Raw genomic sequence first — 22,762 nt, 5'->3', positions numbered from 1 at the left:
TCAGTGCACACCTTTACAAAGCAGTACCACCTGCCTCTTTACTCTAAGTCCAGAGCAGGCTTTGCCACTGCAGTTCTTCAGGGCCTCATAGCCTCTCCTAATCCTATTTAGCCCAGCCACCCGTCCTCAGCTTTGGGATTCAACCCACGAGTAATGACTGCAATAGAGAAACACGATGAACATAGTACAGTTGTGTACCTACCATAAATGTAGATGTTCGAGTATATTCACTGTTGCAGTCCAGGTTACCCACCCACCATCCCCCTTCTCTTTGCTGGGACTTATCTACACTTCTCTATCCTATACAACCTTTTTGGTGCATTTGCTTGCAGATGAAAGAAATGTTATTTTTGTGCATGCATTTCTTATTGCTATATTTTTCAGCCTACCTATTTGGGGCACCTGACATCTGGGGCAAGAAAAACTGAAGAAAATGGTGTCGGCTGCATCTTTTAGACCCCTGGCGCACTGACGTCAGGGAAGAGGCGACAGCAACTGACACTGGACCTAGACTTTGGAATTCTGGCCTACTGCGGGTAGCCTGCCAGTCGAGAGTAATGACTGCAACAGTGAATACACTCGAACATCTACATTTATGGTAGGTACACAACTGTACTTTTGAGAGCTTTCTTGAATTCTTCTTTGTGAGATATTTTATGTATGGCCAAGGGAAGTTTGTTCCAGGTGAGGGCAGGAGAGTAACTGTATATGTTTTTGCCTATTGATCTTTTAGGTTTGTATATGTCTAGGTGAAGTTGGTCAGATCTGAGGTTTCGAGCAGGTGTGTAAAGCGAGATGAGTGAGGAGATGCCAGGGCAAGCAGAGGGTTTATTGAGGATGTTCTGAATGATAAGTAGTTGTGAGGGAACTCTAACCAATTTAAGGCCTTGAGAGAATTGCAGTGATGGGAGTAGGAGGTTTTATTTGCTGCACACCTTGTTGCCTTGTTGTAGGTAGCCCCAGCTGTAGCTAGTAGGGCTAGTCTGTAAGTTGGTTAGGATTTGTGAGCTATAGAAGAGGCTAGGTAAAAGGCAGGCATAAGCAAGAGAGATGTGAGAGTCATTTGTGAGGAATTTTTTGTTTCTGTAGAGTAGACCAAGCTTTTGGTGGGTTTTCTTTATACAGTAGTGGACATGTAGGTGAAATTTGAGTTCATCATCTATGATGGCTCCTAGAAGCTTAGTGTAAGTTTCGACATTGATGATGGTGTTATTAAGTGGTGTTATTGAGAAGGTGGGTTTGAGGTGGGTGAGTGATTTTGGGAGAAATAGCAAGAGTTTGGTCTTTTGGGGATTGAGAATTAGTTGGTTGTTAGTAAACCATTTTTTCAACTGAGTTGAAGGAGATGTGGGTACAGATGTGCAGGTCTGAGAGGGAATTTGAGGTAGTGATAATAGTGGAGTCGTCCAAGTATTGGATGAGGGTAGTTTGTAGGCAGGATGTATAGAGGTAATTAGTGAAGATGTTGAACAGTAAGGGACCAAGAATAGAACCTTGTGGAATGCCCATTTTGATGGAGAGGAAGGGAGATAGTGAGGAGAGTCATTTAACAGATTGTTATCTGTTAGAGAGGTGGCTGGTGAATCAGGAAATGGTAGGGGTGGAGAGGTTGAGGTCAGAGAGTTTGGAGAGGAGTGTAAGATGAAAGTGTCAAAAGCTTTAGAGCAGTCTAGGAAGAGACAGGAAACAAGTTTGTTATGTTTGGCTAGGGAAATGGAGTGGATAAAGAAGATGAGGTCTGTAGAGGTACTGTGGTTAGGGCAGAAGTCATGTTGGGTGGGCGTGAGTAGTTTTTTTGGAGTAAATCATCCATGATTTGCTTATGAATGCATTTTTCTGGTATTTTTTGAGAGTATAGCTGTAGGGTGGTAGTTTGATTAGTTCAGTAGAATTTCCGTATTTGTGGATTGGTATAGTAAAAAACTGTTTCCATAGTGAAGGGACTGTGGATTCGGATATAGAGTGGTTTATTAGTATGGAAATAGGGTGTGCCATGGAGATTGCTGCTAGCTTAAGGAAAAGTGCATGTAATTTGTCGACAGAGGCAGAGCAATGCTAAAGGTCAAGTAGGAAACGTTTAATGTAGCTGGTAGGAACAGGTTTTAGAGAGAAGGAATTATTTTGGTTTGAGGTATTGGGAGTGTTGGTGGAGTTAGAGGAGTTTGATCTTGGTATTAGTTTACTGGTGGGAGTCTATAAAGTAGGAATTAAACAAGGTGGCTGTTTCAAGGGGGTATTGTGTTGACAGGTGTTTGGTTTTGTTGGTTTACCAGGGTGAAGCATTTGATTGATAGTGTTCCAGAATTTTTGGGGGTTGGTGTGATGTGTAGTCTGAGGATTGTGGTAAAAGGTTTTATTGCCAAAGTTAACTGTTTTTTTAGTGAGGTTGTGAAGTTCTTTATAGGTTTGTAGATGGGAGAGGTATTTAGTCCTAGTCTAAAGTTTCCAGGCATTGTCTCTGTTGTGCATGAGAGAGAGTGTAGATTTGAATAGCCAAGGGGAGCAGAGAGATTTGGCTCTTATGGTATGGAGGGGACAAAGGAGTTGAGTATATCTAAAAATATGGAATTAAATTTTTGTACAGCATCGTTTAGAGGGAGGTATGAGAGAAAGATCCAGTTAACAGAGGAAAGCAAGTTATTAAATGTTTCAGGATAGAAGTTAGAGAGGCATCGACAGTCTTTGAATTTGTGTGGCCTTTGATGGTGAGGGTGGAATCTTTGGACACAAATTTGGTGAGTGGTCACTAATGGAAATAGGTGGAGTTTCAGGGTTGTGATATAGCTCAGGATTGGAGACTAGAATCCGGTCTGTAATAGTACTGGAGTTGTTAAGCTTGTTAATGTATGAGTTGGAGATTTATGATGGCCAATTAATGTTGACATCTCCTAGGAGAGTGGTTTCATTAGTTATGTTGCGGGTGTGCCAGGTGAGGGTTTGTTCAAGTATAGGTATATTGTCACCGGGGGTATGTATATAACAGCTATTGTTAGGGTTTTTGTGGTTGTTGAGTTTACAGCTAGCTAGTAAGAGTTCAACAGGGCGAAATGAGGGGGAGGAGTTAGATACAGGGGACAGGTTCAGGTAGTCTGAGTATATTATGGCTGCTCCTGCACATTTTTTGATAGGTCAGTCAAGTCAAAGTATGTTATAACCATCTGGGAGGTATGTGTTGTCTAAGATATTGGGTGTGAGCCAGGTTTCAGTGATTGTTATTTCTGGAGAGTAGTGGGCCATCCAGGCATGGAATTCACTGATTTTGTTCATGATGTTGCGTATATTGAGTGAGTATAGGATGAAGTGCTTGGTAGGAATGTTAGGGAAGTGGAGTGTTGGTTGGGTAGTAGGGTTGATAGTGAAGGGGCTGGAAAGTTGTCCAGGGTTGGGGTGTATGTCCCCAGAGCAGAGTATTGTCTTATGTGAGTAGAGAAGTGTTAGGGATGGAGATGCTGGAGGTAATATTTATGCTTAGAACTTGTGTGGTAAGAGATACGGGGGTATTTTTATCCTGTGTAGGAGTGAGTGAGTGTTATGAAAGAGTGATGGAGTTATTGTGGAAGAGAGGTGAGTATGACTGTTTAATGTTCAGTGAGTGGATGTAGGTGGGATGTTAAGGGTATTAATTGGTATGTGATATGAGGAGAGGCAGGTAATGAAGAGCAGTGTTTGGAGATGGGAGTAAAGAACATGTTTGGGAATTGACAAGTATTAGAAGATAAGTTGATGTAAAGAGTTGTTGGAATAGGAAGTATGGGTCCTGGAGAGGGGTTAGGTAAATGTGGTGGGTGAGGAGATGATGAAGGTATATTTAGATTTTCTGGGGCAGTTTTGTATGTGAAGAGAAGATGGTGAGAAAGGAGAGTGAATGTGCCAGGAAAAGGGGTGGGATTAAGTGGTAGCCAATAGGTGAGAGAAAATTGGTGGTGGGTGTAGTTGGAGGAGGAAGTATTTGGGGAGGGATGAGATGAGAATGTAGGAGGAGTGTACTAGGGGGAGGAGTCAGATGAAGAGGAGGCAGTTATTGTATGTAGGAGGATTTGTCAGATCCAGAGTGTCCTCTTCACTGCTCAAGTATTCTGTTCCTCCCTTCCTCCTCCAGTCTATTGTTTTGCATGGATGTACTAACCTTTTATATCCTTAGTCTGGTATTCCTCCTGGAGTATTCAATTCTGAGGATGGTACGTGCATACATCACTTTTATGCCTACGTCTGACAGCAGCCTATGTGCAGCATCCCATGTACCCTACAGTAGTATAAGACTTGTATACTGGAAGACGTCTGGTCACCTTCATGCGGGAGATCCCCCTTAGGTTAAGAATACTGCAGCTGTGAAGAGAAGGACATCTGTTGTTATGGTAAGATTTTACACAACTAAGCTTTCGACACAATACCCCACTCGGGTATCATAGAGAAACTTACCAGCTTAAATGTAAACCCATATGTCACAAGATGGGTTGCAAACTGGCTAAAGGACAGAACCCACAGGGTTAGAGTTGCTGGAGCCATGTCAGACTCCAAGCAGGTTACAAGTGGTGTCCCACAGGGCTCAGTCCTTGGCCCCCTATTGTTCGGCATCTACTTCTCAGAAGTACAGGCAAACATAGGAGGACTATGGCTGACAAAGTTTGCGGATGACTGCAAACTGGGTGCCATAGTGGATAGTACATCGGACGCAGACATCCTTCAGAGGGGTCTCATGGAAACTGATAGCTGGTGCCAGAGCCATGGCCTGAAGTTAAACGCAAAAAAGTGTATAGTCATACCCTTCGGGAAAAACAAGGTAACCCCAAGCTACCATATAGATGGCAACCCACTAAGCACAGAAGAGGTTATCAGGGACCTGGGTACCCAGGTTGACAGTGGCCTCTCGTTTGACACTCACGTTGCTAAAGTGGTTCGAAAGACCTTCTAAATTGCCCACCTGATCATGAAGGGATTCACATCCAGATCAAGTGAGGTCATTGTTCCCCTGTACTCTTCACTTATCAGACCAATGATCGAGTACAATGCCCCGTTCGGGATGCATCTCACCCGACACCTGCAGCAATTGGAGAGACCCCAAAAGTTCCTCACCAAAAGGATAAAGGGACTCCAAAACCTGTCATATACTGCCAGACTGAAGAAACTCCAACTCTATTCAGTTACATACCATCTGCTCAGAGGTGACCTGTGCCTGACATACAAGGCCATGACCAACCCGGAATTAATGGACATGCTCCACCTCAAAAAATCCAAATCCACCAGAACCACTAGAGCAAGTGACTTAAACCTTAGCACGGATATAAGTAGGACGTGCTGGAGGGATAGATTTATCACCCAGAGACTCCCCATGCTGTGGAATAAAATCCCGGTCCATGTGAGGCAGAGCACCTCGCTGGCTCTGTTCAAGAGAAATCTTGACCGGTGGATGGGAGATCGTAGGTTTACCCCGGGAATCATCTCTGTGTCACTGCTGGACAGAGGCACAACAAACTAATGGGCACATTATTTCTAACATAAGGGGTGGCGTAAGCCACATAACTTTGGGCTAGGCTTATAAATGCTTTAGGGCAGATAGCCTAGTATAAACCTATGAACCTATTCTTTCTCTTCCAGACTTTGGTTAAACAATTATCCACAGTTTCTTGAGCTCCTTCATTTTGTAATGAAAAAAGTGTTTAAGGAAATGTTATCTTTGTCTCACAATAATCTTGAAACTTACTTGTCATTACTGCTAGCTTGTTTTGCTCCTGTCTTAAATTGTTTTGTCCTGTGATAGCATCGTCACTTGCAATGTGAATGAGAATACTACACTGAAACCTTTCAGGTTTACCAACTATTCCACTTGCATATAGATCCAGCGTAGCCCTTCAGTCCAGAGTCCAACTCTTAGTCTAGTTACCATATAGATGAAAGATGTTTTGAGCCAAAGTGATGGTGTTGTTTATTTCTTCTAGATACCAGCTGATATGAGGTAAAGTCCATCAAAGTGATTAAAAGCATTTTTTTAACTTTATGTAAGGAAAAATAATAAAATTAGAGTTCAGCTGCATTTATGCTGTGAAACTGTGGAAACATCTCAAATAACTGTTTCACCATGTAGAAGAGCAGAGAAAATGCAGAAATTAATACATAACAATTAACTGTAGTCAAAGTTGAGTGCTGAACCAGCAACAAGTCCCACAAATAATTGTTATGGCACCATGTGCTCTTGATGTCTGAATGTTTTTATCTTTTGACACTACATGACCTCTTGTGTTATAATGGTATAGACTACACAGTTAAGACGCAGACATCTGGAGAACCCATCGTCATGCACCATTACTGAACACATGCAGACTGTCTTCATCACATGACACTCTTAGCCAGTTACCATTAGGCTGTATAACTTTAGTAATACCTGTGACACCTCCCTCCTTTCAAAACATGCTACTTGACTGTCAGCTGAAAGAAGGAATGCATAATCCATGCAATTCAAGAACACTGTCCACAGGTATATGTATGTATTTTATTCTGGTTCTTAGAGGTCACATTGGCAAGGCATCAGTATATAATTTCTTATTTCTCTAACTCAATTTAAAGGTATTTTCCATTATGCATACTTAAAAAAATTCCTAAGTGCAATAAGAGAACTGGGGAGTGTGTATTAATTATGTTGCTGTATATTTTAAGGGTTCCTGGTCTTAACAGCACCCATAGGTAGCAAGGTTGGCTTCATTCTAGCCCTGGTTTACCTTACTGCTGCAATAAAATATGATATAATTTCTTCCACTGCTTTTCTGCATAAACACAGTACAGATCCATGGAAAATCACAGTACTGTCAAATTTTCATTATTATGATATTGGTTTTGGGCGACTTTGTGTTTTTTTTTTTGCCTGATATAAGGTGCATGTCTTGATTCCTCATCTTAAGGATTGTTTGCGAGTTAAGACGGCTGTTGTCCGTGTAGGGCCATAACAAGGAGGTTAGAACTAAAACATATATAAATCTTCATTTTTGCAGGTATTTATTTTGCATTTATAAATTGCTTAATATCTTCTAAGGTGTTACTTACTGTATAGGAATTTAAAGTGGAGTTCCCAGGCACCAGTTTGATGAGGTATGGTGCAAGGAATAACAGGAGACAAGGATAGTTATTGTTACTTTAATCATGCATGCCTTGTAAAGGAAAAAAAGTGTACTAGAACTATGGTTAAGAACTGCCAGAAACAACCAGCCTATAATTTGCTTAGTTGGTGTCCTATGGTGGTGATAGTGGTGATGGAGGTGGTGAATAAAGCAATGACTTATGATACGATATTTTTAAGGGCTTTAAATTGTACATTGTTATTAAATTTAATGGATTCTAAGAGTAAAACTTTTCTGCACCTGTTTAGTGAATCAAGTCCTAGTAGTACTGGACCCAGGCCTCCACTAAGAGCTCGGGATTTCATGGCCAATAACCCAGAGCATCTAGACATACTGAAGAGAATGGGTGTCACTCTGATTCACCTCAAAGATGGAAGAGTACAACTTGTGCAGCATGCCAGCCAGGTAAGAAGGAGTGGTTGTGACTGGAAACCCATCTTTTGTTGTGCTTCCATGAATTTAAGGACTCATCTTTGATGCCCTCTTGAAATAAAGTGCAACTTCTGAGGCATCCAGGGTACTCAGGATCTGCTAATGCTGCTGATGCTGCATCAGGGAGCATAAATTCACTCCACAAACCTTATTTGGTGTATATTCAGTCTGATCCGTAAGTGTTTGTTTTAAATAATTTGAGGGATGTGGGGGGATATAAACACACCAAAGTCTCTTGCAAAAGGTGAAGTCTTTGTGTATGCTAGTCTTGTCAGCAAACCTGTTATCAGCAATCCAGAATGTATCCAGTGAGGTGTAGGAGAACAGGGAAGCTAAAACACAGCTGATCTGAGAACATGCAGCTAACCCTTTGTGTCTGTAAATGCTATATCTCTGCTGTGTCATGTATCATTAAGTTCCTAAATGTGATCCACATCTTTTTTATTTCAAGAGGTAAACTGATTAAAATCTGTCTAGAAGTGGCAGTGTTGAAGGTCCCCCCATCCAGTACGCATTAGGAAGCTTAGAGTTGATTAAATTAAAGTAAGTGTGGTTACAACCTGCTGTGTGGTGGTGGTGAGATGTGCCCCCCCCAAAGCCATGTAAACTATTTTTTTTCTAGCCAAACATGTGGCTATTTTCAAACCACTTGTCATGATAATAGTTACTGTAACAGCAAGCTGAGCAGGGGAAGGCAGACTTCCCTGTCCCTGAACAGCAGCCTTCAGTCCCTGTTGGAGTTGTAAAGGCATTCCCAGGCCAATAATCTCTCCAACATGTCCTGAATCTGTCTCATGGCCTCCTCACAGTATAACTTTCATGTGAAGCGCAGAAGGAGCATCTTCACTAGGTGTCCAAGCCATCTTAAACTGACTTCTGTCAGTCGTGAGGAATAATGGCTTTACTTCAAGATTTCCCTGAATTGCTGAATCTCTCAGTGTGTTACGAAGAATGAGCCCAGCAACCAAAAAAGGAGTCTTGTTTCCACCACTTGTATCCATGATCTCACTCTTTCAGTCATAGATAGTTTATGACCATTGGTGAAGATGGGGACATAGATTTACTGGTAAATTGAGTGTGTCATTGTAGGACTCTGCTGCGGCTTCACTAGCACAGTCCATTACAGTGGCTACAGTAATGTCACCACTTCACCCACCTGCTAGTAAACTTTTCAATCCCTTTTAACCCTCATTCTTGAACTAAAACTGGAGATATTTCAACTCCTATCCCTATGATAGCTGTTCCCCCCACCATTACATGCAAAGAGCAGAGCTCACTTTCTCAGGATGGAACCTTAACCTCAGATTTTAGCACTGCTATTACTCATCCCAACCATTTTGTAGTCAGCAGTAAACCACTCCAGTTGAGGACAAGAGGGCAACATCATGTGCCAACAATAGAAATGCAGCCCTTATGTCACGATACTCTGAAAAACTTGACTGTACCTTGATATCCTGACAAAGCACACCACATTTGGAGTCATGGGCCCATCTTGAAAATATTTAATTTGACACCAGGAATGCAGACACATCTCTCACTTAGCAAACGCAGGAAATTTGCAACACTGAACAGTGGTCTCAGGACCCCATATTGTTGTAGCACCTCACTCAAGACATTCTAGGTTACAGAGTTATATGCCTGTTCCAGTTCCACAAGACACATGTAGACAGGATTAGAAAACTCCCATCTCCATGCAAGGGCAAAGAACTGAATCACTATTTCACAGCCAAAAAGGAAGAATGGCCTTTGCCTAGTTTAGTTGTTGGTTATGTCAGTGGCACCAGTACATCCCTCTCTCAGTACTCCTGACCTAGTCCATGCACATTCCCACTGCAGGCTGATCCCCTTTGCTGCCTTGTACATTTGATAATCAGTTTTCACTAGGCTCATGCCCACCTTTGATCAGTGCTAGCCCTGTACTCTCTCTAGTAAGAGGAGTCCCGTCACCATCTCAGTCCTTATCTGTTACAGTATCTGGGAATGTTCAGTTTCATTCAGCAGAAACTAAGGACAACTGTTTCTCTGTCAGTCCTCTCCCAGAGAATCCCTCCTTTGAGGAAACCTTGAGAATGTTGAAATTCACATCAGAATGGCCATCATATTCCTGTCCTTGAATCAAGATCATCATGATTGCCTATTTAGGAATGTCTGTGCTGAAATCCTGAGTGATTTTCCCCTTGGATAGTGGTCCTTCCTCAAGGATATAGTTTTTTGATGTTGGAGGCATGCTGTCTGAGGCCTTTGTGCCCAAAGAAATAGACCATCTCTCTCATTCTGCTCTAGCAATAGCTGATCTTCTAGAGAAGCATCCTGAGGGTGACTCATTCCACTCAACATAAGGGTTGTTTTGGTAAAGCTGTAAGTTTACCACTCTTGACATTTTTTTTTTTAATTTTCTTTCTCATGTGACTCATTTCCATTCCACCTTGTAGATCAGGCCCTGTAAAACAATATCTCTGTCCATGTCCACAGCATTCTCTGCTATTGAAGTATTTCTTAACGTGACCTCTGTAATTAGTGTGTGTCCTCAGGTGCAGGTTTGATATGGCTGATATAGTAACTAAGACTGCATCTTCAAACTTGAGTCTGTGCAAGTTTGCCTTATTTGACTTAGACCATCGTCTTACTTCCTTGAGGAATAAGACATATTTAGGGACTTATTTTAAAGAGGAAATCTTCTTGGAGAGCCTAACTCGAAAAATCACTGATGACCTTCAGTAGGAATTCTGTCTCTAGTTGACAGTATGTATCCCTCTCTGCCTGCTTTCAAAATAGCCTTTACATTCTTTAAGAGGAAACCCTTGAATCGGCAGTGCAAGTTTGATAAGTAGCAGATTCTTTCCTTTTGATCACCATGTAGGGTTTCCCAGAAGAGCCTTGGTCTCTGATTTAGTCTATCTACAGTGTTTTACACCTTCTCCCAGTTGTGACTCCGTATGGGAAGATGACTGTAGAAATATGTCCTTTATCCAGGATTACTGGGTTCCAGATGCGACTTGCAATGGCAACACTCTTGAACTCATCTTGAACTCTCTCTTCATTTTTTTCTTCTTTTTCCTCCATTATTGGACCATCTTTTCTTAGTTTAATCCATCTTTTCTAATAAGTAATGGAGATGATGCTTCCAGGTTCAGGTCAGAAGATAACCATTCCTTGTTATTAGGAAATAGGAAAGATTTTATCCCATTTTGGAGCTCAATGATCTCTTTGTATTGTAGAGTTTGTAAGGTTCAGGGTGGCAGTTTCATACATGTATGCCCTTGTGGTCATAGAATTGTTGGTTAGTTGCCAAATAAGAGATGGTCCCCTTAAAAATGTAAAGGTTTGAGTACTGCGTTTCTTTGGGTCTTAGCATGTCTGCCCTCTTTACTTTCATCCAATCCAAAGATATTTTCAGAATGTAACCACCCATATGTTGCCCAATGTAAGGTAATACTCAGTGGCAAAAGAAACACAGCAGACCACAACTGACAATGAACGGACTAGAAACAGCACAGCTGAAAAAAACAGATATAATTTAATTTCTAAGTACTTTCACCTTCAGTAAAGGCATCATCAGAGATAAAAACAGAACACAGGAAGCAAATCTTTTTAAATATACCTCTCAAAAGGTATTTAACCAATAAAAACCCTTATTTAAAACAAGTGTAGCGGCATTTAATGTGACAGTGCATATATACAAAATGCAAATACTTATAAAATGGACATAAAAGACATAACATTTGACAGTATATAGATGTGTCATAATAAATCCAACATCTTACTTGTATAAAGGAAGAAATCCATTATAACACCCCCCCCAACCTTAACTGGTTTCATAACACAGATCTCCTTGTTGCCCTTAATTTGGACCAACGATTCTCTTTCTTCAGACATTAAGTTGTCTTTTACTTTAATACTGTTTTTCAAGAAACGTCTGAATTTACCCTCACAAACTCTCTTGAAAACAGAAGTCATAAGGCAGCAAGGTGTGGTGTACTCTTTCTTTTCAAAAACCAAGGAACTACTGATGGGGGAGGGGGTGAGAAGAACTAAAAACACGTTTCATTTTATTAAAAAAGGTTTACGTTTGTGCCTGTCTTTAAGCAGGATATAGTATTAGAGTTAATGCGTTTTAAACTGTTTGTCAGACAGCTTAACCTTACATGTTATTTTTTAGTTCTTCTCCCCCTAACCTAACCTTAAGACACTCATACTCGCACTAAATGTGTCTCCTTATCTACCGTAACCCTAAAACATTCACACTTGCACACAAATTCCCTGGCCCACCATATGCATTTTTTGACTAACTGGAATACCACCAATATAGCTGTTGCACAAAACGTACAACAGTTTACTTGTGTCACACAAACTAGTGTCGACCAAGTGAACTGCACCCATCTGTATATATTATATCTGAAGTATGTAATGTGTATAGGCAACAAACCTTTCTAGTAAAATAAATACAATTATTTACTTAAATAGGCAGTATGGTTTGAGAATTATATATGCATACAGATGTGATTCCACAGAGAAATGTCACAAGATTTAGATAGATGATGTTGTTGTTGTGTCTTTCGGCTTTTCTCAGTTAGGGGTCGCCACAGTGGAACTCCAGTCCGCTGATGATTGGCAGTAGATTTTTACGTGCCGAGTTGCCAGCTCTGACGTACAACCTTCAATGAAGGTACGCCCATTCACACGTCTCCACAAAGAAGACACTTTAGCTGAGAATTGAACAGGACAACGTCTTACTGTGAGGCGACAATGCTACCGCAGCAGCACCACCGCACAAGATTTGGATAGATGCCATAAGAAAAACACTGTCTAATTAGCTAACTAGTTGTAACATTAAACACAGCTGTCGAATTAATAGAAACTGCCTACCACAACTTAGTAAATTGAAATGAGCTCACTGATGTATGGTAACAGATAATTCCTGGATACTGACTTCAAGCTACAAGCTTTAATGAAAATGGCTGCTGGATTAGATTCTGTAGGAAGGTATGCACGCCACCTAAACTGTGGAGGTTTGTTTTCTGAGATTTTATAACAGTACAGTCCTGTTTGGCACCCCGTCTCCTATGTCAAGACAAGTGGTTCCATTATCCCTTGTTAGCCATAAATCAAGTCCACACAATAGGTGTTCTGAACAAGGAGAAAATAGGAATCAGTTGACTGTCAGGAGGCAGGATGCATTCAGTTCATACTCATTGCACCAGTATGATTCAGTCATAGTCCTTGTTCATAGGTAGGTACTAGGCTGTGGCCCTAGGGCCTATATAAGCCTAGCCAAAAAGGTACCCTGACTTTTGCCACCCAAGAAAATTATTTTCCTGTGCCCCTGTCTGCCAGAGCCACAGCGTAGGTGAAAATGACCTGAGACATACCTCTCTAGACTCTTAGAGACATTATGGAGCCCCTCAGACTATGTGTCACAGGTGGTTATGTGCCTAGCATTGCGCAGCATTCTGTCTTCACCAAGGATGATGCCACAATGTGAACAGAAGATGATTGACTTTAATAACTGGCTAAGTTTTTGGTGCCATTCTAGGAGAATATAGTAGTTGTCAGTTTGGTTGGATGTTGTTAAGAAACCACATTACTTTGCAAAGGAGTGTCTCCACCTGTGACCTCTAGGCTTTTGAATATTGGCTAAAACATTTTTGTCCACTGTAGAGCCTTTTTTAAGCAATGCCAAAATGACAAACCTTCCAACATAAAATCTACCAAAGGAAATCTAAAGGAGTTGCTTCTAAATGGCAGGAATCTAAACAAGAAGCTACATTCTCTCCAAGCTTTTCTCACCTTGGAGAATGTGGACATCTGTGCAGTTACTAAGACATTGTTTAAAGCCACAGAGAGTACACCAACAGTGCAAGGCTTCAGCACTTTCCACACATTTAGACCAGCACTAAAGGTGGAGGTGTCTCTGTTTACAGCAATAACAAGCATACCTCTAGGTTGGTTAAACAAGATAACGCCCTGGAGTTTCTCCATGTGTAGATTACCATAGATAAAATTCTGTACCATATCTTAGCAAGCTATAGGTCACCCTGTATGTCCCACGATACCCTTACTTAAACCTAATGGAGACGCTCGTCATTCAGCCAAATACCATACTCATGGGGGACTTCAATTATCCCTCTATAAACTGGGAATCCTGCATGACCCAAGATTTAGGGGCACAGAGATTCCTAGACTTTGTAAACACAAACATCGTTGACCACTTAGTGCATATGTGCACTAGATGTACAAATATGTTGAACCTAGTGCTCACAAATATGGGAGAACACACCCCCCCCCCCCCCAGTGACATGTCCTCTCTGGTAAAGTCAGACCACAAAACAGTCCCCTTTGAAATAAGAATCCATTCTGTAACCCTAGCAAACCTGTAACAGAAATTACACCAAGGCAAACTACTTTTAGTAAATGATAACCTGTGTAAATTTCAAGCCCCTCCAAACCCAGATAACACTGCAGCCTGTGTGGAATTATTCACAAAAGCTCTGTATGGCCATGTCACTGATTGCAGAGAGGCTGCTGGGCCTTCAAGAAGTAAGCCCAAAACTAACACAAAAAAAACAAACTACCCCGGTAGAATGCAAAATCAAATGGGTTGTACAGCAAAATAAAAAAAAGTCATGCTAAAATTAGGCAGTGCAACACCAAAAAAGATAAAAACTGTCATCAAGCTGAATAGACAACCAAGAGGACGAATTAAGTCCTAAAAAGAAAATTTTGAGGTAAAGACAGCATCCTAGGCCAAGCACAAGCATAAGGCCTTCTTTATCTTTGTCTGAATCTTCAAAGGGAGCTTACAGTGTGATGAACTGGTGCTAAATGGAGCCATGTTTAAGGATCCAGGAGATAAAGTAAATCTGGATTACAAATTCAGCTCCAGATTTACCCCCCTCTCATCACCCAGCCCCCCTTCCCACAGGAAACACCAGCTAACATAACTCCTCCAATTATCAGTAGCAAGCAGGTCTTAGATACACTCTCTAAGGCCATGAATAGAGCTTCAGTGGGCCCCAGTAATATCCCATGATCCCTCCTTAGTAGCCTAAAATATGACCACTGGAGTCACTGTTCAGCCATAGCCTTCTGACAGGCTTCCTGCCACTTGAATGAAGCACTGCAATGGTCATTCCTTTGCACAAGAGCAGGACCACCAATGGACCCCAGGAACTATAGACCCATTAGTCCTACTGGTCTCATATGCAAATCCATGGAAATAATTATCATGGAAATGATTAACAATGACATTAGAAACCTTCAGATACTAGACCGAACCCAGTATTGTTTCATCAAAGACTGGGCATGCCTATTGAACCTGGTGGACTGCTTTGAGAAAGTCAACAAGGCAACAAATGAGTGCAAAATGGTATATACTGCCTACCTTGATCTAGCTAGGGCATTTGATTACAGTACCCCACTCAGGCATTGTAAATAAATCCATGGAATTATGCATAAAAGCCTATGTAATTCACTGTGTAGGCAGCTGACTCACAGACAGGACCCAGGAAATTAGGATTGGAGAGGCCACATCCACCAAGAGGTTGGTCATTAGTGGAGTCCCTCAGGGCTATGTGCTGGGTCTTCTCCTGTTTGGCATCTGTTTTTCAGAAGTCAAGGCCAATGCCAAAAACCTCTGGTTTACCAAGTTTGAGGATGATTCCAAGCTAAGAGCAGTCACAGAAACCCCCCAAAATATTAACTTCTTACAGGAAGGTCTAACAAAGACAAAGGTCTAGTGCCAAAGCCACAGCTTAAAGCTCAAATGCAACAAAACGCATAATAATACCCTTTAGGAAGGTGCCACCCAGGGAATCTACCTCATTGATAAAACACCTTTAAAGACACAGAAGTCAGGGGTTTGTAGACTCATGTAGACAGTAACCTGGCTTTTGAGCAATATGTGTCTAAAGTAGTAAGAAAATCATTCTCTGTCACTCTATTTGTAAGTTAGGGCATGGCATCTAGGTCCAGGGAAGTCATTGTCCCACTGTATTCAGCTCTCATCACATCCATCATTGTGTATAATGCCCCTTTCAGTACATATCTGCCCAGGCACATGCAACAACTGGAACATCCAGAGAGGTTCCTCACAAAGAAAATACAGAGAGTAAAAGTAGTGTCCTCTAGAGATTGCCTTAAAGCTCTGTCTTTGTACTCTGTTTCCTACACACTAATGATTGATGATTTATGCCTGGTGTACAAAGTATCCTTGGATCCCTATCTGGTAGACCTTTTGCTTGTCTGCAAAATAAACATCACAAAAACTACTGGATCTAAGGATTTACACTTTGCTTGCTACTTAAATGAGACATGCTGGAGGGGACAGTTAAGTATCTCAGAGAATCCCCATTCTCTTGAATAGGCTTCCTAACCATAAGCAAGTGCAACCTGGACCAGTGGATGGAAAATCGGAAATTCATCCCTGGTCTGACATCTGTGTCTGTAATGGACAGAGGCAGCCAGTAAATCATGCGCTAACACACCCTTTAAAATAACCTCTAAGGTACAGTAACTAGTGTGATACATTTGGATTACATGGACAGACTTATAAAGACCCAGTGGTCGTTAGCCTAGTATACCCGTATGAACCTATGGAAAGTTCCAACTATGTGAGTTAATGCATTAATGGTAGAAAACAGCTACTTAGAAGCACAAAAGTGTTTTGAAATTAAACGTTATGCCTGTTTCCACAGAAAAAAACAGCTCCAGTCTCTGTCGCTTCTTTACATTTTGTTGCACCTTTTCAGCAAAACATTTGCATAAAAAACAAAAAAAAAAAACATAGTTGCTGGTTTTATACAGCTTTTTGTTATAGTTCCCCACCCTCCTTCTAGACTTCAAACATGCTTTCTTGATCATTACTAAGAAACAAGAACTCAAGTAGAAGATGAATCCATCCGCGGTGGTGGTGCTGCAGTAGCGTTGTCGCCTCACAGTAAGATGCTGACTGTTCGACTCTCAGCTAGAGCGTCTTATGCGTGGAGACATGCGTGAATGGGCGTACCTTCGTTGAAGGTTGTGCATTAGGGCTGGCAACTCAGCACGTAAAAATCAACTGCCAATCATTAGCGGACCGGAGTTCCGCTGTGGCGACCCCTAACCGGGAAAAGCCGAAAGACACAACAACAACACTACAGACCATCTGTTTTTGCATTATTGGCAACTTTCCTTGCTAGTTTGTCATATTGTAGGCTTGTACTTTCGATTTCCATTTGAATAATTTACTGTTTTGCCACTGGCCCTGTGTAACCAGTTTAAGCAGTTGGTGTCAGTAATCACCATTACTTTTCTGTAATTACAGGTATGTTTAAAGCTTTTGGAGAGCCTGCACTTTGCTCAAACATTCCTCTTTTACAACTGCAGTAAGATTCATCCCTTGTGCAGCTGGAAGCTTCAAAGCATGATGTGATAGCTGTAGCTGTGCTGACATGTACTGCTGGATGCTGATGTTGCTTGGAATAACATAAGTATTACTATCAGAACATAGGTTTAAAGCATATAGCCACATAATAAATTCCTGCTTGTAATCAGAAACCCAACTAAGGCCACAAGCTGTTGTTCAGACAACCTTACATGATTTTTGTTCAGGAAAGGTCTGTAGACAGAGGGACTATTGTGGTGTACTGAGGTACAAACTTCTGTACTGTTCCACTAGCCCTGTGAATGCCCTTACCTGACTTTTTGGTGACAGAGGTAGAACATGTCTTAATAGCCTCCATCTTGGCAAGTTTAGGCTAGATTTTGCCACCACCAATCTGGTGGCCAATGCAAAACATTTCTGCAAGTCCTACTTAACATCTGTTTGCCTTTATTGTTAACCCTGCCCTTTTTAGCCTGCTCATTTTCTCAACATGTTTAACTTACTGATGCCAGAATAAATATAAATTGCAATACCTCATTATTAGGCAAGAGCATAAAATGGAATCCACCACTCTCAGGAATGTTGCTGGTGTATTTTGTTGAACTTATATAACCCCTAAAGTTAATTTCTCCCTTGCCGAGGGTTTTGGGGACACTTGCCATTAACCCTTATTCGGATTCGTAGTAGATAAATGCTTAGCCCCAACCAGCTGCTGTAAGGCTTCATCTCTCCTAGACATGTGATAAGCCTGTCACTCTGTCACCATTCAGTTTTCTGTAATCTACACTGAATGTGGTGCTCCCATTCCTTGCTGCAGTAGCCCTAGCTACATGGGTTATATCCTGCAGGATATAACAGCTGGCTAGCGTCCAAAGCTTCAGGGCACCTTTCATGTACCCAAACCATTAATCAGCTGAAGCTGGGCTGACTAAAAAGTCTCAGAGCTTTCCTGACACCAAAAGAGTACGCTCCTCAGAGGGTTTCAAGGATCGATGGTATGCTTGTGGTCTTTCTTTGCTGGGCAGATAAGTTCCCTTTGGGGAAAAACCTTCCATTAAAAAAAGTTTAGTAATACTTTCCTGTTTGGGAAAGTTATTTTAAAGGTAGTAGTTTGTACTTTTAATGGACTGTCACAAGACTGTATTGTATTTTTAAATGAGAGAACACTTTATTTCTCTCAGTTTTAAAGTGGTTGAAAACCATTTTTTTTTCTGTAGAGAAATTGAGTTTATTTTACTTTTTGGGGCTGGCTGGGTGTTTAAGTGCTTTTTACAGTCTTTTTCTGTAAAAAAAAAAATTACCTTTAAAGACATGACATTTTTCCTTGTTTTTGCTGTTTGTTTTCACCAGAAAAGAGGCACCATTTTTGGCTTGACCATGGAACAAACTAGTGTCCCCATGATCAGTCCTTCTTCCAGCCACAAAAGGAAAAAGGTAAGCTAACTGCCTTTGCCACCACAGCAGGCTCACAATTTCCTTCAGACACAGGTGGGTGACTCTTCTGTGTCCATTTGTTTTGTCTCCGATCAGTAATGTTTTACCCCGGATCCCTCTAGTGTAGCACCTACAACCTTTGCGGACCAGGGGTTAGCCACACCCTCTGCAGCTGTTGGGGTCCTCTCAGTGGGCAAGGGAGAGCTTCCTTCTTTTGTCAGAATGTTGTGCCTATCCCTGAGGAAGCAGCTGCTGCCATTTTTAACACTGTTGGTCCCAATTTGTTTATTGTCAAAAAGAAACAGAAAACTAAAAGTCTATCTGTTCCTCCTTAAATTTCCTTAGACAGCAGTAGTTTACAGGGTCTGGCTCAGGGTTGTATTCAGGTTATTGAGCCTTCTTATTTATTGCTTTCCGGTAAAAGAAAGAGGGATGCCTCTTTTCCTGAAGAGATTCAAGATTCAGATCTTGGACAGGAAGATGAAAGGACGGATACAGTTTTTCTCCACTGTTTTCTGATTCAGATCTGAGGAGAGCTCAATTTCTGATTCTTTCTTTGGGGTCCCTCTGTCTTTGTGACTATTTCCAGAATGTGTCTGTTTTCAGTGGGAGTATACTGAGGTTTATCAGGTACTCAGAAAATATTATGAGCTACAGAAAGAAGTTCCTGAACTTACACTTATTCCTCCAGTTCTGTCATCTTTGGAGGATGTGTGCTTCTCTTCCTGTAATTTTCCCGATAACTAGCCTGCTGCCCCTAAAAAAAAGGCAAAGAGAATGTATAAAGTTCCTTAGTCTTTTATAAGTTTTTATGCAATCTTCCTAAACCTGACCCAGCAGCTAAACCTTTATTTAATACTACTACTGCTAAACAGTTAATTCCTATCTGACTCTTTCTGATAAGGACGGGAAGATTATTGATGGGTACAGGATGTAATGTATGCTTCTGCAACTTTGATTTTCAGAATGTTAAATTGTCAGGCGCATATGTTTTTTTCCTTATTGTGAAAGGAAGAGGAATGTTTGGCCTGCATTTTCTTCTTGCGAGTTAAAATCTGTTGTACTAGGTACTACTGACAGCAAACCTCTAAGTACAAGAAATCTGGACAAAGGCAGAAATAATGGGGAACAAAGGCCCAAAAATAGGAACATATTTTAAATATTGCTCTTATAAACTTAGAAAATTGCTAGAATAAACGGTTTTGTGTTACCATGCATTTTCTTCAGAGAATGAAGTCTGAAACTCAAATGTCTAGCATTTTTTTGTTGACTTTAGTCCTCACTGATTTGCCAGAAAAGCACAAATTTTATGAGGATCAGGCAAAAAATATGAGGCAGAAATCTGGACAGTTGAGAAATATGGTTTACAGTACGTGCATGACTGTTGATAATTCTTCCAGGGTTATGGCTTCTGGTACTGTTTTGAGGAGGTTTGCCTGGCTGCATTCTCAGAACCTCCCAAGAGGATTTGAATAATGAGATTTTATGTTCTCCTTTTGCTAAAGATTCACTTTTTGGCTCCTTTGCTGCAGAGGTGCTCAAATGGGGTAAGTTAAATCAGGGAATATCTACATTTTTTCTGCTCTTCCTTTTCAGATTTTCTAAGGCATTCTCTAACCCTTCATCAGGTTTTGGCAAAATGGCAAGGGCCTTCCAAAAAGAATTCAGGAGCTCCCAAAACCAAGGACAGTCTAACTAGTCAGTTTGACTTCTTAAGGGACCTTGTTCACTCCTTCCACCCTGGCAGTCCCTTTTCCCTTCCTGAAAGTCTGAATCTCCCCTTTTTTTCTTTGGCAAAAGATAATTTTAATCAAATGGGTTCTGAAGGTTATTCATCATGTTTATAGATGGCAGTGCGAGGATATTCCTCGTCCAGGGGGTTATTCCTCATCCACCAGACATCAGTCTCATTTCCACCTGTCCTTTTTTACATACTGTTCCAGGGAGTGATAGAGCAAATTCCTCCTTCCTCTTCCCATGTTGGGAAAGGTTATTTAAGGATGTTTTCAGTGCCAAAGAAAAAAAATGCTTGGAGACTCATTCTGGATCTTTCATTTAGACTTGGTTGTGATAGTGCTTAACTTCAGAAGGATGTCACTCCACAGTCTATTACCTCTTCATCATTCAATATTCATAACACTACATGTAAAAGATGCTCATCACATTTCTTTTCATCCTGACAGCAGGTGTTTCTTAAGGTTTTGCATGTTTGGATCACATTATCAGTTCTCTACCTTACCCTTTGGACAATCCACTGTACCAAGAGTGTTCAAAAATTGTCCAGCTCCAGTTATAGCTCATTGCAGACTACAGGGTATCCATTTTCTTTTTCCATGTTTAGATGACTTGCTTATTCAAAGTGTCAGGAATCTCTCACTTGGGTGAGAGATCTCTTAAACAAGTTGTGATTCCAAGAGAACATTCAGAAGTCCTTTTTGACTCCCATCACATAGGACTGTGTTCCTGGGTTGTCAGATGGACACCTTAGTTTTTTTCCACATGAAAAAGGTACCTATAGCTAGATCTACTTCTAAGGTTTTCCACTCAGACTTTGGTCACTGCAAGGCAAGACTCCGTATAAAAAAGAGTGGTATCTGTAGTCTCTCTGTTCCCGGCATCAACATCCATCTGTTATCTTTTCAAATCCCAGTTCTGGGGTTTGTCATTAGAGAAATTACTTGGCCGAGAAAAAATATTCTTAAATTCAGGTGGTCTGATCTCTTTCCCTGTTCCAAAGCAGTTAATCACCACAGACACCTCAGACTTTGCTTGGGGAGCAGTTTCAAAAGGGTAGTAGTGCAAGGTCTGTGGGGCACCCAAGACAGATGCAAGCATTTTAATGTAAAAGAAATGCTTACACTGATTAATTCACTCAATTCTCTGCATCATCTTTTGTCTCCAGGACCTCAATTTGTTTGACAGTTTCACGGCAGGGAACCAGGTCATACCCCCTTTGCAGACTAGCCATGTTAGCTTGGGATATAGCTTCACAGCACCATCTCACTCTGCAGGCATCCTTCATTCTATCAAAGCAATATTGTGTGACAAACAAGCTGAGCAGGACCAGGCAGACACTCACAAATGGAAACTAGATCAGGGGTCTTCCAAAATTTGATCCATCTGTGGGGAGTTCCACAAGTAGACCCATTTTTGTACTGTCTGAATAAACAACTGGCAAGATTCTGCTCCAAGCTGCAAGAAGGCCTGGCAGACGGATGCTTTTCCCTTCTTTTTCTTGGGCAGGAGTGTTCCTGTATGCTTTCCCACCCTTTCCACTGATAACCAGGGTACTATTGAAGATTCAGGAGGAATTGCTCAAGATCATCATGGCAACTATTTTTATGGCCCAGGCAACAGTGGTTCTTCCTTCTCTTGGAAATAGCTAGGAGCAATTACCACAAACTTCCTCACAGACTGGATCTACTCACACAAGAACAGGGGTGTTTGATAACCCTTGGCCACAGTCAGCTTCAGTTGACTGCATGGATGGTAGGATGTTGATTCCCTTTAGGCACGTGTTTGCTGAAGACGTTTTAATGAAGTCAAAAAGCCTCTTACTAAAAAATCATATATTCGCATAAGGGAAGGGTTTTCTAGTTGGTGCCAACAACATAACCAGCACCCATTCATGGCTACTTGTTCTCTGGTTTTACAATATTTATGAGAGTTACTTTCCTATGGCCTTTATTACTCATCAGGGTTTATTTATTGGCCATTTCAGCATGTCTGACCATGGATCCTCCTCATTCAGGGCATTCTAATATCAAATTTTTTTTGAAAGGTGATGTAAGAGGCCTCCATGAAAACCTATGGCCCCTTCTTGGGGTCTAAATTTTGTTTTAGAGAAGCTAAAACTTGCTGCATTTGAATCGACTAACCTGATTGACGTGAGGTAATTTTCACTGATTGCTCTTACAACTGCAAGAAGAGTATCTGAGTTGCAAGCTGTTAAGGTGAGTCATCCCTATCTCATCTTCCAAAGAACATGGTTTTTTGAGAGCTAATCTGTCTTTTATGCCCAATGTACTATCCAAGTTTTTTTAAGGCAAATTATCCATTCCCCCATTTTCTTTACTGGTGTTAAAAATGAGGGAGAGACATAACTGTCAGCTGTCCAGATTTTTGCAGAATGTCAAGATTTTTCCCTCATATTTTTGTCTTTTCTTCATAAAATGTGTTTTTCTGAGAAGTCACTGGGTAACGGAAAGACAAAAGTCACTAAATAATGACATGTATTTGAGTTTCAGACTTCATATAATTTAGGAAATACATGCTAACACAGATCCTGTTGTTCTGGTATTTAAAATGTGCCCCTATTTTGGGGTGTTTGTCCCTCAATTATGTCAGGCTTTGTCCAGATTTCTTGCACTTAGAGGTTGAGAGGTATGAGGAGAAATAATAATCTATACCTTAGATGCCCACTGAC

The 22,762-nt window shown here is 41.1% G+C and overlaps 1 protein-coding gene across 3 annotated transcripts in view; it reads left to right on the top strand.

Annotated features, from left to right (window-relative positions):
• The window catches only part of EDEM3 (ER degradation enhancing alpha-mannosidase like protein 3), a 1,015,437-nt gene that overhangs the window by 755,045 nt on the left and 237,630 nt on the right, over nucleotides 1-22,762 (top strand). For all 3 annotated transcript variants that reach the window (XM_044085305.1, XM_044085306.1, XM_044085304.1), the window contains one exon: nucleotides 7,358-7,514. In XM_044085305.1, the coding sequence (XP_043941240.1) occupies nucleotides 7,358-7,514 (157 nt within the window). The remainder of the gene's footprint in view (nucleotides 1-7,357; nucleotides 7,515-22,762) is intronic.

Source organism: Protopterus annectens, chromosome 10.part0 (assembly GCF_019279795.1).
Source record: "Protopterus annectens isolate FY-2018-M chromosome 10.part0, PAN1.0, whole genome shotgun sequence".
Lineage (NCBI taxonomy): Eukaryota > Metazoa > Chordata > Ceratodontiformes > Protopteridae > Protopterus > Protopterus annectens.
This window is presented reverse-complemented; position numbering and strand designations above follow the sequence as displayed.